At 35.1% G+C, this 17,947-nt stretch overlaps 1 protein-coding gene and 1 pseudogene across 2 annotated transcripts; one reads left to right on the forward strand and one right to left on the reverse strand.

Annotated features, from left to right (window-relative positions):
• The first annotated feature begins 4,711 nt into the window (after window positions 1-4,711).
• Window positions 4,712-9,896, forward strand: LOC143578888 (uncharacterized; annotated as a pseudogene). The gene is made up of 3 exons (XR_013143352.1): window positions 4,712-5,292; window positions 9,281-9,486; window positions 9,573-9,896. The product of XR_013143352.1 is annotated as an uncharacterized LOC143578888 (transcript).
• A 1,114-nt stretch (window positions 9,897-11,010) lies between these two features.
• LOC143578890 (protein VASCULATURE COMPLEXITY AND CONNECTIVITY-like) lies at window positions 11,011-12,437 on the reverse strand. The gene is made up of 3 exons (XM_077062349.1): window positions 12,268-12,437; window positions 11,908-12,113; window positions 11,011-11,355 (listed from the first exon to the last, which is right to left on the reverse strand). The coding sequence occupies exons 1-3, from the start codon at window positions 12,367-12,369 to the stop codon at window positions 11,187-11,189; spliced, it is 477 nt and encodes a 158-aa protein (XP_076918464.1). The 5' UTR covers window positions 12,370-12,437; the 3' UTR covers window positions 11,011-11,186.
• Window positions 12,438-17,947: the final 5,510 nt, after the last annotated feature.

The raw sequence follows: 17,947 nt of genomic DNA on the forward strand, positions 1-17,947 counted from the left end.
CATAAACTCAAAACGATTTAAGTTCAACAAAAAGATTAGTATGGTCATTAAGATCTTATGCTACCTACGCTTGATCCCAGCCCTTCATTATAATCTTTGACCCTGCACACAGTCAACATACCTTTTATAACCCTATCAAACACAACACACCAAAACATACACAAGGAACACACATAGGGAAGCAATTTGTCATATACTTCCTTAACACATATAGAGATTGCTTAATAACTTACCAAAAACATTCTTGAAATTATACCTTTTGTTGCTTAATAAAGGGATTGCCTTATAATCTATACTATATAATAAATAAAGGTTTTTCAATACCACATGGCATCACACAAGATAGCTTTTTATAAATTTTTCCCATCTCTCTCTCTTATTAAATACATTTCACTTTTTATAAATAGTAGTTTTATATTTAACTTTTTTTTCCTTTTAATCAATTATTTTCTCTTTAATAATTATTTTCTAAACTTTTATAAATATGTTGTATTGGTTATTAATATTAAACTTTTATAAGTAACAATTTTCCACATTGATTTAGCTAAATAATTAATCTATACTATATAATAAATGAATGTTTTTCAATGCCACATGGCATCACACAAGATAGCTTTTTATAAACTTTTTCAATTACAAATCAATAATACAAGATTCGTTTATGTTATATTTGTTGTTATTTACGTATTATTGTTTGTTTAATCGATCCCGTGGCCCTCAATATCAACCATCACTAATGAAGGAAGATCATTGGGAAAAAGGGTGTGCATGGCCCGGTTTGGTTCAATTTTGACTTTTGGGTTATATCCGAAATGTTTGTTTTGAGTTTTTTATAACCGTTTGGTTTCAGTTCTTTCAGTTTTTGGTTTGGGTTCAGTTCGATCTGGTTTTGGTTTTTTTGCCATTTGGGGTTGAAAGTTTTAGACCAAATAAAACTTTTGGCCAAAATATATGGATTGAATTATATATTAAACTATTATAAATTACTTCAGAATTTAACATAAGCAATAAATATTGATAAGCTCGGTTTTTTCAATTTTAGTTACACGCAAAACCGAACCGAAATTTTGGTTTTTGGAAAAACATAAAACCAACCTGTTGGTTTTTGTTTCAGTTTGGTTATTTCGATTTGTTTTTTTTTTCTGTTGGTTTTTGTTTCAGTTTGGTTATTTCGATTTGTTTTTTTTAGTTTCGGATCAATCTTTTCAGTTTCATGCACGTCTGCACTAGCATGGAGGTATGAAAACATACCGACGGTGTCAAGTGCACGTAGAACCAAATAAAATATGCACACCTGCATAGCATTTCGTCCAACACATTACAATCATTTTAAAAACACACACAAACAAGATGGATCAAGTTTGGTTGATTAATTTTACAGTGTCGCAAAGCTCGGGATTGAGCTGTTGAATAAAGAGGGAGAAACATTTAGAAACCTTATGAAGGATGGAGTAGCAGAACCACCCAGTGTGGCTCTGCCGGAATCTGTTTCTCCGCCTTCTTCACCGCCATCTTCAACTTCAACCACGGGTAAAAATCGTTAGGGTGTTTCAGCATTGCCTTTAAGATTAAAATTAAACTTCCCATTGTATCAGAGATAAACTGACTACACAGGTTAATTATATATATTAAAGTATAGGATTCCCGTGATTTTGTGGTTGATCAATGTGTGTGACAAATGGAGGTTGTTATGTGTACGTGTAGGCATGCAAACATGGTCGAAAATCTATATAAATGTATATTTACTAATTTATTAAATTTTCAAATAATAGAAATAATATGATTTATATATTCTCGTAACCTTTTCTTGGTGTTATAAATCTCCACAATTCCACAATCTTAATATTTAAGAGAAAGCTTTGTGTATGTTTGTGTGTAATAACTTATAACTAAAGTTTTGGCATAATGCTACAAGTTAAACAACCTTCAAGTCTTCTTGTACAAATCTTACTAAACAAAAAATAATGATGCTTAGTTGTCCTAACCACATCCAATCCTAGCATAAAATTCTCTCTTAATCTTCTAATCTCTCTTCTACTTAATTCATGCTATCCACGGGTCATGAGGTGAAAATGATTTGACCCATGAGTTATAACATTTTCCAATATATTTCAAGATATTATGCACACATTAATGATCATTTACAACAACTAAAATATAATTATACTCAATGTATACATTACTTTATATTAAAGAATTCAACATTCTTTAAAAAACAAGGACTTGTGAATTCAGTTTGAATTATGCAAAGCTTCTCACTTCATATATAAAAAGTTTTAATTCTTTAATTAAAATTTCCAGTTAATGTGATTATTTAATTTTGAATCTTTAATTTAATTTTATAAACATAATTATCCTAAAAAGCTTTTAAACACTAAAAACATGATTAATTATACTAAAAACTTTGGAATTCTACAATTCATGTTTTTTCTGAAAAATTATAAATCCGGGTTGTTTGATTTATGGAAACCATCAATTCCGGTCTTTTTGATTTCATAAAAATTTATCACAAAATTTATTTCAACAAAATAAATAGGATCATATACAAAAACAACTTTCATGATAGCTACTTTCATATGACATGTTCCACATCATTCTATGTACTTCTATTTTTTGGTTTTATTATTGTTGTGAATTTGTTTGAATCCATTTTTATTGTTTCTTCGAACAATCGAACTTATAGTAGTATTCAACTCATAACAATATTTAATTTGTTTCTATGTTTTTTCATATAAATGTAAATCTGAGATTATATATTTTTTAATGTTTGTACTATATATATAATTTATTTTAACTTTAATTTTGTGTCTTTATTTATAAGAATTATTATTATTATTATTATTATTATTATTATTATTTTAATTTGACAAATCCCTTATAATACACGGGTTCAAAAGCTAGTATATCATATATATTAAAACAAGACATATTTTTCTTTATATGTTCACAGATTTATGACTGATTTTTGGTATTTATAAAAGATAAAACAAACATAGTACTTCATTTTTGGACACTAAAATGCTAGTGTGGACTTCAATTATCAAACCACGAGGCCAAGAACACGAAAACGGAACATTACCTAGATTTATGAATCTTATAAAGACGGTCTTCAAAATTAAATGAAACTTTCTTGCTAGGTAATTCGTTACTACTATTGGAAATTTATGTGTTTAGTTTGTTATAATATGGCGTGCACCTTCAATTTCTGACATATTTTGAATGTTGTAACTTATTCTGGTGGGTTATTTCAAGTTTTAGAAATTATGAAACAAACCCCATTTGTATATATTAGTTTTTTTTTTTGTTTCTTGATTGCATATCCGAAACTTTCTAATATAATTCTATCAACCATATATGTTGAATGTGGAATTAAACAAAACCAATGAAGGATTATAATGTAAAGGAGTGTATAAAGATTTATTAGGTGTTACAAAGGTTGGTGGAAGAAAAGAATAAAAGTTTTTACAGAAAAATAACAAAAAAAGAAGGAAAAAGTTTGGTTGGTCAACCATAGTCCTACCAATAATCTTGACCCTTCATCTTAAAATTGTGTTAGCATGGGTCATTTTCAAAATAATTTGGGTTGATACGGCGTTTCTCATTAAAAAAAAAGGTCAAATTGGGTTTGCACTCTTTTTCAAACATATCCGAATGAACAACCATTATTTTTCAAATAGCTAAACCTGATGTGATTGTGGCGGTGTCCCCACGAGCCAAGAGGAACCCTTAGGCCGTTCGTTTTAGGGGCGGTGGGTACCGGTGTTAAACACCACGTGACCGCCGATGTGGCACGCTTTTTGCAGGGATAAAGCACCATGTCAAGGAGGCTGTGTTTGGCGTTGAGGTACAACGTTAACGCATTAACGAGCAAAGGGGAAATAAGTGAGACGGTATGGTGATGTTGATGAAGCTTAATACCTGCCGACGTGACCAATAAAAGAAACTTTATTAAAATAGCTAGCAAGGTGCCAGGTACAGTGGTATCCGATTTACAATGGTATAAGACCAACCCGTCTAAAAGAAAAGCCACCCAACACCCCTAGTTAATCAACTACATTAAAAGCCAGCCAACTTTCCCATGTTGATCCCAACCACCTTGCGCGGCTCTTCACCTACAAAAAAACTTAATGTTAATAAACTTTAATTTCGCCAATCACATGGCTTAAACAAGACGACTTCCTATTGAATACCACCTCGATCCTTGTCTGCCATATACATATATCGTTGTTAAACACATCGCATGAAGCGTCTTAGCCATTTGCCTCGGAAATATCATGTATATATAACTCTTAACAAGTCATGTGTTAGAACGCGTAAATTGCCAGGACCTTACACCATGCTATAATAATGCACCAAACCGACCGAGTGAATTGACATGTAACAAGTAAGTGTTCCGCCGATCCCACTTCTTATTCACAAATTGGACATACTACCATTGCTAACCCCCACATTTTATTTTGTCAACGCAAATAATGTCAGTTTCCATTCTATCTCCTCTCTCCATGTTAAAGTGCCTATGTTGGAACAAAATTGTTCCCTCTCAAATAAATACCTCATATCGATGTTAACTACAACGAATAGCCTTGCTACTTTGATTCGGTAAAACACAATTAATTAAATTAGGGTTGTAAATTGTTCGTTCGGTAGGAAGTTCGTTTTGTTTCGATCCGCTTGACCCTAAATTAAATAAAGGAAAACCCACATGTGTTATTATAAAAGGAAACCGGAGCGTGGATTCACCATCTTACTCGGTAGCAATATGGGCGCGTTATCATCATCAGCTTCCCCTCTTATCCTCCGATGTCTCCTCCGCCGTCCGCCGCCACCACCGCCCTTCATTTCTTCAAACCCTTCACAAACACCACTTCAATTTCCAATTTTACCCCTACCCTTCCCATCTCTCACGCCCCACGCTCCTCACTAATCCCTAGATATCTCTCCACCTCCACCGCCGCCGCATTCGCTGTTGAACCCGTCATATTCACCGGAGACGAAACCCACTCGGCCACCGAAACCGACGTCGTTTTGGAAACAGAAATAGACGATGTGGGTCCTACAGAAACTGAGACTGAGACCGAGCAGGCGACTCCTGTAGACCCTAGATTATTGAGTGCCCATAACGAAATGTTATCGAAATTGAAATCAATGAGTGTTAAAGAAAAGAAGGAGTTGGGTTCTTACGCCAACAGTTTGGGCAAAAAGCTTAAATCCCAACAGGTCGGCAAGTCCGGTGTTACCGATGCTGTTGCGATTGCGTTGGTCGAAACCCTTGAAGCTAATGAGCTTCTCAAGGTATTAACTTTCTTTCGTTTCGAATTCGGTTTCGATAGCTAAGCATTGTGTTATCATTAGTTGGATGTTAGGGTTTAGGAGTATGCCAAATGCAGTAGAATTGAGGTTTATTTATAGTGAAGCGAATTTTAAGATGAATCCGAGGTACTAGATAGGCTAACCCCAAAATCGGTGTTCGTTTATATGATGTACTGACTCTATATAACTAGAAACATTGCTAAAGTTGTTCTTGAAAAGAAACCGCTGTTGGTAAGGTTTAGTATAACTGAAAATGTGGAACTGCACTTCACATAGCGGAACGTGCAAACGGGGATCCGGAAGATGTGGTAGAGTTTGTGAGACTTTTAATGGATTGAATGAAAATAAAAGGAGGAAATTTTGCTCTTGAAAATGAAATTTGTAACATTGGTTTTCATTTCGGCTTCGCAGCTAGAAACGTTGAAAATGTTAAGTACATGGCATTGTCAGCAACATATTGTCTTTTCCATCATAATCTTAACATTGTCAAGTTTATAGCTGCATCCGTTACATGGAGCATAGTGCTGAATTTATATTTTCATGTGCCAAGTCTTCTTTTTCCATCAAACTTGGTTTAAAAAGGCGCGCCTCAAGCGTGCTCGAGGCGTTTTGGAAATGTAAGGCGAGAAAAACATGAGGCGGCGCTTCATGTGATGCAGTCTAAATTAGATTCAAATTGTAGTTGCTTGGGCCCATCTGCTTAAAAAATTAACGTTGGGGCCCATCCGTAAAACATTATCCAGCCGTATTATATATATTTATCACTCTATCGTCAATTCAAACCACTCTTTAATTTTCATATTCAAAGTTTATCTTTTCCAAATGTCAACCTTCTAGACGGTTCAAGTTTATCTTCTCTTTAGTTATTACTCCCATCTTTTTAATCGGTTTAAACTCTCCTAATTATTACACATATGTTTGTGACTCAAGAGGTATTTTTCTTCATTATTACTTTTTTACTATACATTTATACTTTATTTTATTATTAAATGCTTGCGTAATAAATTTTATTTTAATCGGCTCGTTTTCTAAGAAGGTTAGTGTTTTGCGACTTTTAAGTATGTTTTTATAATGTTTTTAACTACGTATTAAGTATTCATGTTTAGTTTTACAAATATGTTTTATCTTTATGATTGATTAACAAGTAGAGTATGTCATGTATAATTAATTTTTAGTAATTTTAAATTGAGCACCTCACATACGTAAAGCTCTCGCTTGCGCTTCGACTTTTTGTACCAAAACGCCTCACCTCGCCTAACGTTTTTTTTAAACCAAGCCATTAAATCCACTAGATTTCTTACACACTCTTCCACATCTTTCAAATCACCTTTTGTAGATACCACTACATGAAGCGTGGTTTTCTCAATTTTAGTGATACTAGTTTCAAGAAGCAACTATCTAGTTACATTTAATGGAGGCATCATATAGAGTGACACCAATTTGAGGTAGTTGTCTATAGGTCCTTAAAAGTAGTTCTAATGCAAATATAGTTAGTACCTCATTCATCTTAGAATTGTATTCACTAAGATAAAGCATTGATTTCATTGCATTTGCTGAGTTTGAAGAATCCTTAAATTTGGTTTGTTGTGATTACTTCAACCCTTGGTTTTAAAGCACGCGCATCAGGAATGCATAATGTGGCGATGAAACACTGATGTGCATAATGTTATATTTTGACTTGTAAAGTTGGAGGTTGTTTAAAATGAAAATTCTAAAAGACATTACATTGTTTTTGAACGTACTTAATAAGCCTGTTCAATGAGCTGATGAAGTTGCTATGTGATTACTTGTATCTTATGCATAGACTGCTTGTACATGCAAAGTTAAAAATACTTATTTTGGTTATGCATAAAACTTCTTTTTTTAGTACTAGAGCTTTTTTGTATTTATATATACCAATTTCTTATTTTAGTGTTCAAAAGGTAACAAGTTAAAAATCATCTATCAATAATATTATAGTGAATCCATGTAAAAACTAGAGTGAATTATGCCATTTTTCTTGTCTTCTATATAAATTAATGTAAGCCGACTATTATGCCCTTTTGGTTCAACTTAAAACTCTTAGGTATCTGTAGAATTATCTTCACTAAGATAACACATCGATTTCATTGCATTTGGCCATTTTGAAAAATTCTTCAATTTGGTTTGACATGATTACTACGAGCCTTGGTTTTAAAATGCGCGCATCAGCAGTGGCCTTTAGACGGTTCAGGTCAGTTAAGTTTATCACATAATAAAAATACGTCACATTACAAAAAGCACCATCATTAGAAATTAAAGCTTTTGGTAATAGTTTCAAGAAAAAACAACGTGAAGATATCGACTGTAGCTGATTCACATGATGAGATCATTTCAGTTCATACAAAATCTGTGTTTGTTGCACGATTGTATTATTTGTTGATTCCGTTGCTGATGACAGTTTGCTTATACGTTTCGGAATCGGTTATTGCGTGTAAAATCGGTTCAGTTTTTGTTCGTTCCGTGTTGGCTTCAAATTTGAGTTCGTGTTTGCATAATCCGATTTACTCCGTTTAGATTCATTTTCATACGTTAAATGTTGGATTTGCTTTTGTTTGGTGTTGGATTTGTTTTTGTTCATACGTTTAAACGATTTTCGCGCATCAGAATATCTCATTCGTATCAATTATGAGTTTGCTTCATACACTTGCTGATTCATTTGTGTTTCATCCGTCTTGTTTGTTTAAAAACTATTGATTCATTTGTACAAATTCAGTTCTTATTTCATACTTTTCAATTGTTCCATATGTATAAACTTTGAAATCATACAGTTGGAGAATTATTCCATAACACATAGATGTGAGGACAGCATGAGTAGAAAAGAATACTGAAATAGGGATTCGAACAAGGGTTCTAACAACCGGATTGCATGTAGTTTTCCACTAGACCATTGTCCAACTTTGTGTATGTGTTCACTTACAATTTATAGGTGGGTTCACTCTCATATATTATATAGGCATTCTATATAAAATCCGAAACTCAGTGGGTTCTCGTGAACCCATACTCATGTACGTAGATCCACCCATGCGCATCAGGAGCACATAATCAGTGATGAAAGTGCATCAACTGCAGCGATGCACTGTAAATTTTATAATGCGGAGTGTGATGTGACAATATCGCAAGATGCGGTTTGATGCACACATTTCTGAAATTGACCACCATTTGAGTAAAATTGGCAATCGAGAGAGAAGGTTGGAACTCTCCTGAAATGAAGTGGACTGTGGAGAAGAGCGATGGAGGGTTGGATGCCGTTTAAAATGAAAATCCTGGAAGACCTACCTATTTACGCTATAGAATGTGCTTAATAAGCTTGTACAATGAGTTGATGAGGTTGCTAAGTGAGTTTTATAGATTACATGTATCTTAGGCTATGTGCAGTGGAGGGGCTACACAATTGGGCGTTTTGCGCCATGTGGCGCCCAGTCAGTAAGGGGTGAGAATTTGTTTTTGGGGTGTAATGGTGTAGGGGCTAGAAATAGTAATAATATATATATATATATGTAAATATAAAACACACACACATACTAATATAATAATAATAATATTTCTTTTCTTCATTCCGGCGACAAAATTCTCCCGCCCCCGCCCCGTTTTGCCCCAAAATCGCCTGGGGGGGACCCAAAAAAAAAATCGCCTCTGTCGCCTGGTGTTTATCGCCCACTACGTTGAGCCTTATGCATACTACTTGGACACATAAGACATATTTTGGTTATGCATAAAACTTCCTTGGTAATACTAGAGCTATTTTTATATTTATTTAATTTCTTATTATTTAGTGTTTAAAAGTTCAAGTTAAATTATTATCTACAAATAGTTTTTTAGCATTATTTCAATAAATGCCTCGCATTGGCTATCATGTTAAAATCAAGAATCCATGTTAATTACAATTAGTTATGCCATCTTTGGTCTTCATTTGAATATCATTACGAGGAACTATCTATTAATGCAACAGCTTAAAATTCACAATACTGTCCGGGAGAGCTAGATGATGTGGTGAGTCAGTTAGAGGAAGCCACTGGTTCCGTCGTGGTTGGTCGAATCAGTCGAACTATAATCATTTACAGGCCCAGCTTAACCAAACTCAAAGCAGAAGAGAAAAAGAAACAAGCTATGAAGGTTTTCCTTAAAAGAAGAGCAGCATATAAAGCATCGTATCAGGTTTAATTACAATTTTATTCTTGACCTTTAATATTTGTTTATATTATATCCATAAGGTGTCACAAAGTTTGGTTTTTTATATGCAGGGTAGAACGCAGAGTAGAGGACAGTCAGCGGCATCATCTAACCGGAGTCGAGAGTATAGAAGGTCTTGAGCTTGCTTTGACGGTACATTTGTTCATTCACAATGTACAACTAGAGCTTGCTTTGTCTATATGACTGTTGGGTTGAGTTGCGTTGACAACTCCAACCAGAAAGGTGCTACTATGATGTTTTGTTAGGATGCATCTTCTATAAATGGGTTTTGGTTGGATGCGGTCTGGTATATGAATATCATAACGTTTAGCTACCAACACTTAGAAGCATGATGTTGTAAACGTGTAGACATACTTGATGCGACTTTAAACGCAATTGATCTTTCCTACCTTTTTTTTTAAACTTGCTGAATGTGCCATAAAAATATGTTTTTATATGATTTGAGAGAAAAAATTGCAAGTTGGTTTGGTTATATGGAAGAGATGGACGGTGTTTGCCTGTTTGATCCTTGGTCAAAAACTAGTTTTTGGAGGTTGTTTTGTGTGGCATAGGTCCATGAACCGCATTGGTTATAATCTTAGCGTTATGGTAAGCCAAAGAAAAAAAACCAACGTAAAATAATCCAAAATGGCAAAACAACCAAGTGTAAACCCCTAGACTAGAGGTGCACAAAAAACCCGAACCCGGAACCGTACCCGAAAAAAATACCCGGAACCGGCTCTTTTATACCCGAGTTTTTAATACCCGAACCTGTACCTGACCCTACCCGTAGGGTACGGATAGGGTATGCATTTCCGTACCAAAACCCGTACCCGGAACCGGACCTGATTTATACCGGTAATACTTGAAAACCGGAACCAGTTCCATACCTGGAATCGAGTTTTTCCATTACCCGAAACTGGGTTTTTCAAATACCCGAAATTTCCCCAACAAAACCTAAAAAATACTCGAAAATACTCTGAAAAAGTGCAATTCCTTAAAATAAATCAATTTATACCCCGAAAAAGGCTCGTAAGAACCCAAAAATAGGATTTTTTTTTTCAATATCCGAAAATAGGGTATTCAAATACCCAGTTTTAGAATACTAGTTTATACCCGACCCGAACCCGATGCATAGGGTATGGTTTTTAGAGACAATACCCGGACCCGACCCGGGTATTGCCAATACCCGATTTTTCAATGCCCGGTCATACCCGAACCCGGTTCCATACCCTAAACCGGGTATTTGAAAAACCCGATTTGTAATGTGTTCATTGTTCAAAACATTCTTTTCTATGATTCATGATTCGTTAAGGCATGAGAGTAACACCTAGAGTGTCTAACTAAGCATTTCTTAGCACCTTTCTCTTCATTACGGTTATCATGCATACATACAATAACGATGAACAAACTTGCAAATTAAAAAAAATAATAATAAAAAACACATGTCTTTTCTAATACACACGAGTTTCTATCCATACTAGACTTAACATTTTAACACCACAAGTTCCGTTACCTATTACTCCTTGAAAAACTAAAAATCCAATCATACAGGGCAGGGGTAAATTAGTAAATTGTCAGATGACAAAAAGGTCCATGAAAGCAGGATATGAGATGGGCAAAAGCAAAACACACTTGATTCAAAAGTCAATAAAACATTTCATCTTTTTGACTTTTCACTGGACCTAAGCAGTGGCAATAACGTAATAAAGGGTAGAAAATGGGATATGAAAGAAACACAATATCCCGCCAATGGAAAGTAAATGATGATGCGAGAGTCCACAAGAAGCATTCGATTTGTCATTTGCTTTCGTCCCCATCACCAGCAACCCGATTCCACCGAGTGCAATTATCCTGATACAATACATTGTATGTTCGATTATGTCCGTATATTCTAACCTGACACAAACCTGAAAATTTTCCTTGTAATCATGTCATACAAATGAACCTAAACACGATTCGTGTATTCAGTATTCACGGTATGACACAAACACGACTATTATTATACTTTAAAATTCTAAACATACATATTACTTTTATTCTTGTGAAACAATTATGTTTAGGCAATGCCGATTTACTTTTAAAGTTTTATATGTTGGCATAAAAAAATACTCGTACTTTCGCATAATGTATGAAACACATTTTTATATAAAACTAAATAAACAGTATGTGGGTTCAACCCAAAAACCTCTCCCGAACCTAAACAAACAAGTAAAAGTATTCAATAAAATCTCTCACATTTCTACGCCTCGTGAGATAAAAAGGTTGATCCACTCATAACCATTTTATCTTGTTCAACCGTTTCATGTGTGTTTATTTGTTCGATTAAAGTTAAAAATAAATTACAAAATATATATGATTAACTAAGATTATTATCAAAGATAGAAGGAGATATGAAAAGAGTACCATGTAATTATGAGAGAGACAAATAACAATTGTTTTCTCCACTCAGAAGCTTTATGGTTGCCCTCTTGACTACAAGCGGTGCAAGCACCTAGCAAGTTAGCCAACACATGAGCTACAATCAACAACAAAATTGCACCAACGCCGAACCTAAATGCTTCTTGGCTTGGTTCTTTGCACTCAAACAACCACAACCTCAAATGCTTCTCCTATATACTCATCACACAATAAACAAACATTAAATCAAAAATTATTTCATATGAAATACAAATAACGTATCATTCATCGATAATATGTCGGTAAAAGCCTATTTTCTAGTAATGTTTTGATTCAACAAATGAGTTTAAAAAACAATTGGCAAACCTGATTTTGTGCTACTTCTGCTTTTATACCGAGAAATCCCGCAACTATATCTAACACGACAATGACAAGACAGACAAGTATGCCGACAACTTTGTTAACCATTGTGACAAAGATTTAATCAAGCTAATATTAGTATTAGGGTTTGTTGTTTCTCTTGCAAGTGTTGTATGAATAGAGATCAAAAGGAGGGTGTGTAATAAATATATAGGGTTCACGCGGGATACCATTTTTCTAAATTCATTTTTATTTATATATCTTTTTAATTTTTTTTATGTTTTTTTACTTTGGATTCTTTGTAGGGAGACTATGTTCTAACCGGGTCCAGAGCAAAGACATACATGATTCTAACCATTTTTTTAGTTGTACGAAAGTTTTAATATGTTTAATCTCATAGTTATTAACAAGATTTTGTAAATAATGTTGATGTTTTATTAACAAGATATATTTTAAATATATATCTTGTAATTATATAAGCACTTTTACCCAATAATATTATAAGATATACTAAACAGAATCTTAAATAAAAATATTTGACTGGGCATGGCAGTCTTAAATGTGAGATCGAGCATGCTAATATTGCTAAATGCTAAACCTATTTTTTTTACCTTTCTTATTATTCTTTTTAATATGAGGCACTATGGTATTCAGATAATTCACGTTTGATCCTTATATTTAACTAATTACAAACCTGATCTATCACACCCCGATCAAAGACGGCGGAACATGCCGGGATGCAACGTGATTGGACAAATACACAAGACACTATTAAAGTGACAATATTTAATCAACTCATTAATTTCATTCAATCACCAAAGTAACACATATTATTCATACAAATAACATCAAAACATAAGAAATAGATATTGTTCATTCTTCTAATAACCTAGCGGTATCAAAATAGAATGACGTCTTCAAACTCCAACTCAAGTAATAATCAAACCTGTAACATGCATAAAATAACATTTGTCAACACGTATGTTGGTGAGCAATTTCATAGTTTTGAGTATATATAATATGAGTGAAATCCACAAACGTATATGAGACTATAAATAAAAGCATCAATCATGGTATATAAAACATATGTAAATGAGGATCCTTTCTAATCGGTAAGAATACCGACATACTTGGATAATGAGGCCCTATTCTCCTAGCACAAGGCTAAGTAGTTAGGGGAGCGTATGATCATACTTAATGAGGCTCAACAAAAACATAAAAATAAACACTCGCGCACGTAAATCATATGAGACATATAACACACAATAGAGCAAGTATTCTAGCATCATATACCCTAAAGTTTGTGGTTTGAGAAATGAGTATAATATAAATCATTTTTATTTGAATAAGTATGCATGTTACCCCCAAAAGATAAAAGTGAAAACAGGGGATGAAATGTACTCACGTTAACTAAGTAACTTGAAAGATTGATTTGTGAATAATCGGAGATCGGGTTTAACGAGCAAGACCTAGATTAAACGGGTCTTAAGTTAGTAGGTAGTCTTAGAAGGGTTTAAAATAAAATATGACAAGTAAAGTAAATAAATGAAGTTTATGGTTTAAAAATGTAAATACTTGGGAAATTAAAAACATGTTCTAAAAAGTAAGTTTACTCGAAACCGGGTCTTGGTATTTCATTCATAATTATTACTCAACCTATGTTAAGTAACTTATGTGGGTTATAATGCACTAATGCAAGACCCTTTGGGTATATGAACACCAAAACAAGGTTTTAATCGAGTGTTCGGATTTGTTAACTTGGGTCTAGATAATTAACTAAACTCAAAGTTAACTTTCCAAAATGTTTTGAGATAACTCAATAAAATCGAAAGACTTAACCAAGTATATAGTTCTATTATGAAGAACCTTAATGTCCGTTAAGTGTGTATTTGGTATCACCGGTCCAAGCTTGTTATAAGATCAAGTTGGATACCGATACACCAAGTAAGTTGATAAAATACTTAAAATTAGTTTAAAATACATTCTTGAAGAAAAGATGAGTTTCGATGGCCAAAAACACACTTGTGTGTCTTAGGCAAGTGAACTCGGTTTAGTTCGGTTTTGGTTCGGTCCTTGACTCGGAATGATACCGAGGATGGTTGCCACATACCCAAATACCATAGAACTATCAAAATGGTTTTAGAAGTTACAAGGTTCAAATCTTTCATAAACATGTTTATTTAACTATTTTAAACAAAACTAGTAAACAAAACTATTTAAAACAAAAGCTAGTAAACAAGAGTTCGGTCTTGGTTCGGTCTTGATTCGGGTCTAATCTCGGGACGAAACCGAGACTAGTGACTTCATACCCAACACCATGGAACTCTTTAAACATGAATTAAAACTAAACTACTTACAATATAAACAAAAGCATTAAAGGGAAATAGTATAAACAAGACTAATAAACAAGAGTTTGGTCTTGGTTCGGTCTTGATTCGGGTCTAATCTCGGGATAAAACCGAGACTAGTGACTTCATAACCAATATCATGAAACTCTTTAAACATGAATTAAAAGCTAAACTACTTACAATATGAACAAGACTAGGAAAGCATTAAAGGAAAATAGTATAAATAAGAACTACAAAGAGTTCTCCATGTAGCCTTGCCTTGTAGCATATCACCTCCCGAAGAAGATGAAAGCCGAAGAAAACAAGGGGTGCATATTATATATATGTTGTGCCACAAGATATGAATTAATAAGTAACAAACAAGAATTAAAGAAGGTTATTGCTTGATTATTAAGAACCTTAGAGGTTAGAGATATGAACTTTATTTGGGAGAGAAAGAAGATGAATGAGCAAAGAATAATGAAGAGGATGGGGTTGTTTATATAGGGAATGAGTCAAACTTGTTTTCCTTGTTTTATATCAATACTTGCATGTGTTTTTTTTTTAAAAAAAAGGTTTAAATAATACAATCTAGTAACAAATCCAAAAGGTAAGAGATGATTATGAAACATAAAATCCAACATTTTATATTAGTGAAAGATTTGGTTTACAAATCGGGTCGGGTTTTGATACAAATACAAAAAAGATCGAAAATGACGAATGTTACAATCTTCCCTACTTTAGGAAATTTCGTCCCGAAATTAAGAAGAATCCGTAATAAATAAGTGCGGGTACTTTCCTTCATCTCGTCTTCTCGTTCCCAAGTAAATTCAGCGCCACGCCGTGATTCCCAACGGACGTTAACTAAACGGATGCGGCTACGTTTGGTTCGTTTCTCATTGCGTCCACGATTTCAACGGGTTTTTCGATCATTTGCAAGGTTTCATCGATACGTACTTTTTCGAGAGGTATATGGAGGTTACCTTCGGCTAATCACTTTTTGAGGTTTGAGACATGAAAGGTGGGATGAACACCGGCAAGTTCTTGTGGTAAATCGAGTTTATAAGCCACTTTTCCAATCCTTTCGAGGATTTTGAATGGGCCTACAAAACGGGGTGCTAATTTTCCTTTCTTTCCAAAACGGACTACCCCCTTCCAAGGGGATACTTTGAGAAGGACAAAGTCGCTAACATTAAACTCGAGAGGTTTTCACCGTTTGTCGGCATAGCTCTTTTGGCGACTTCTAGCAGCAAGGAGATTTTTGCGGATTTGATCGATACAATCGGTAGTGTCTTGAACCATCTCGGGACCGGTGATTTGGGCTTCACCAATCTCGTTCCACAAATCGGAGAACGACACTTACGACCATAAAGAGCTTGGAGAGGAGCCATCTCAATGCTAGAATGATAGCTATTATTGTATGAGAATTCAATAAGTGGGAGATGAGAATCCCAATTTCCACCAAAATCAAGAACACAAGATCGAAGCATATCCTCGAGAGTTTGGATTGTGCATTCGGATTGGCCATCGGTTTGAGGATGGTAAGCGGTGCTAAGATCGAGGCGAGTTCCCAAGGCTTCTTGAAGCGATTTCCAAAAACGGGATGTGAAACGAGCGTCACGATCAGAAATGATGGTCAATGGAATACCATGGCGGCATACAATCTCACGAACATAGATTTGAGCGAGTTGTTCAACGGAGTACTTCTCGCGGATCGGGATGAAGTGAGCCGATTTGGTTAATCGATCAACAATGACCCAAATGCTATCATTTTGCTTTTGAGTGGGAGGCAATTTGGTGATAAAGTCCATAGCGATGCCTTCCCATTTCCAAATGGGGATAGGAGGTTGCTCGAGTAAACCAAAAGGTTTTTGATGTTCGGCTTTAACCTTTGAGCAAGTAAGACATTTCGATACATAAAGTGCTACGTCCTTTTTCATACCCGGCCACCAATAAATAGATCGAAGATCGAAGTACATTTTATCCGCACCAGGATGTACGGAATATCGTGACATATGAGCTTCATCGAGAATGAAAGTACGAAGTTCATCACGATCGGGAACCCACAAACGGTTGAGGAAATAAAGAAAGCCATCGGGTATGGTTTCAAGTTGAAGTTCGGCTCCACATGACATTTCATAATACATATTGCCTTCATCAATGGAGGTGCTTTGGGCTCGATAGATGCGGTCTTGGGAGATCGGTTTGAATGATGATGCTATGAAGCAGAACGGATTTGATATTAACTTTACGACTAAGGGCGTCTGCTACAACATTCGCCTTACCGGGGTGGTAGCGAATTTCGCAATCGTAATCACTAAGTAATTCGGCCCATCGACGTTGTCTCATGTTGAGATCTTTTTGGTCAAAGATGTGTTGTAGACTTTTATGATCGGTGAATACAACACACTTTGTGCCATAAAGATAATGTCTCCAGATTTTGAGAGCGAAAACGACGGCACCAAGTTCGAGATCATGAGTCGTATAATTCTTTTCGTGATCCTTGAGTTGCCTTGAGGCATATGCGATAACTTGACCTCGTTGCATGAGAACGCAACCGGGACCTTGGTTGGATGCATCGCAAAATACCACAAGGTCGTCGTTTCCATCGGGAAGGGTTAGGACGGGAGCGTTGCAAAGCATATGCTTTAGAGTTTGGAAAGCTTCTTCTTGTTTCGGTCCCCATTTGTAAGGTTCTCCTTTATGAGTTAGTGCGGTGAGGGGTAACGCGATTTTAGAGAAGTTTAGAATGAATCGCCGATAATACCCGGCTAAACCAAGGAAAGATCGGATTTCCGTGGGTGTGGATGGAGTCTTCCAATCTTTTACGGCCTCGATTTTGGCGGGATCAACATGAATACCTTTATCGTCGACGACATGACCCAAAAATTGAACCTCTTTTAACCAAAATTCACATTTGGAGAACTTGGCATAAAGTTGTTCTTTTCTTAGGAGATCGAGAATGGAACGTAAATGATGTTCATGTTCGGCTTGGGTTTTGGAGAAGATAAGAATGTCATCGATAAAAAAAATCACAAATTTGTCCAAGAATGGTTTGCAAACACGGTTCATGAGGTCCATGAATACCGCGGGTGCATTGGTTAATCCGAAAGGCATAACCAAAAATTCGTAATGTCCATACCGAGTACGAAAAGCGGTTTTTGGAATGTCGTCTTCATGAACACGCAATTAATGATAACCCGATCGAAGATCGATTTTGGAAAAGCAAGTTGCGCCTTGAAGTTGATCGAAGAGGTCGTTGATGCGAGGCAAGGGGTAACGATTTTTAATGGTGAGTTTATTGAGTTCACGGTAATCGATACACATGCGAAACGAGCCATCTTTCTTTTTCATGAAGA

This window comes from Bidens hawaiensis, unplaced genomic scaffold (genome assembly GCF_021521415.1).
Source record: "Bidens hawaiensis isolate Kalapana, Puna unplaced genomic scaffold, B.hawaiensis_p1.1 tig00029389_1, whole genome shotgun sequence".
Lineage (NCBI taxonomy): Eukaryota > Viridiplantae > Streptophyta > Magnoliopsida > Asterales > Asteraceae > Bidens > Bidens hawaiensis.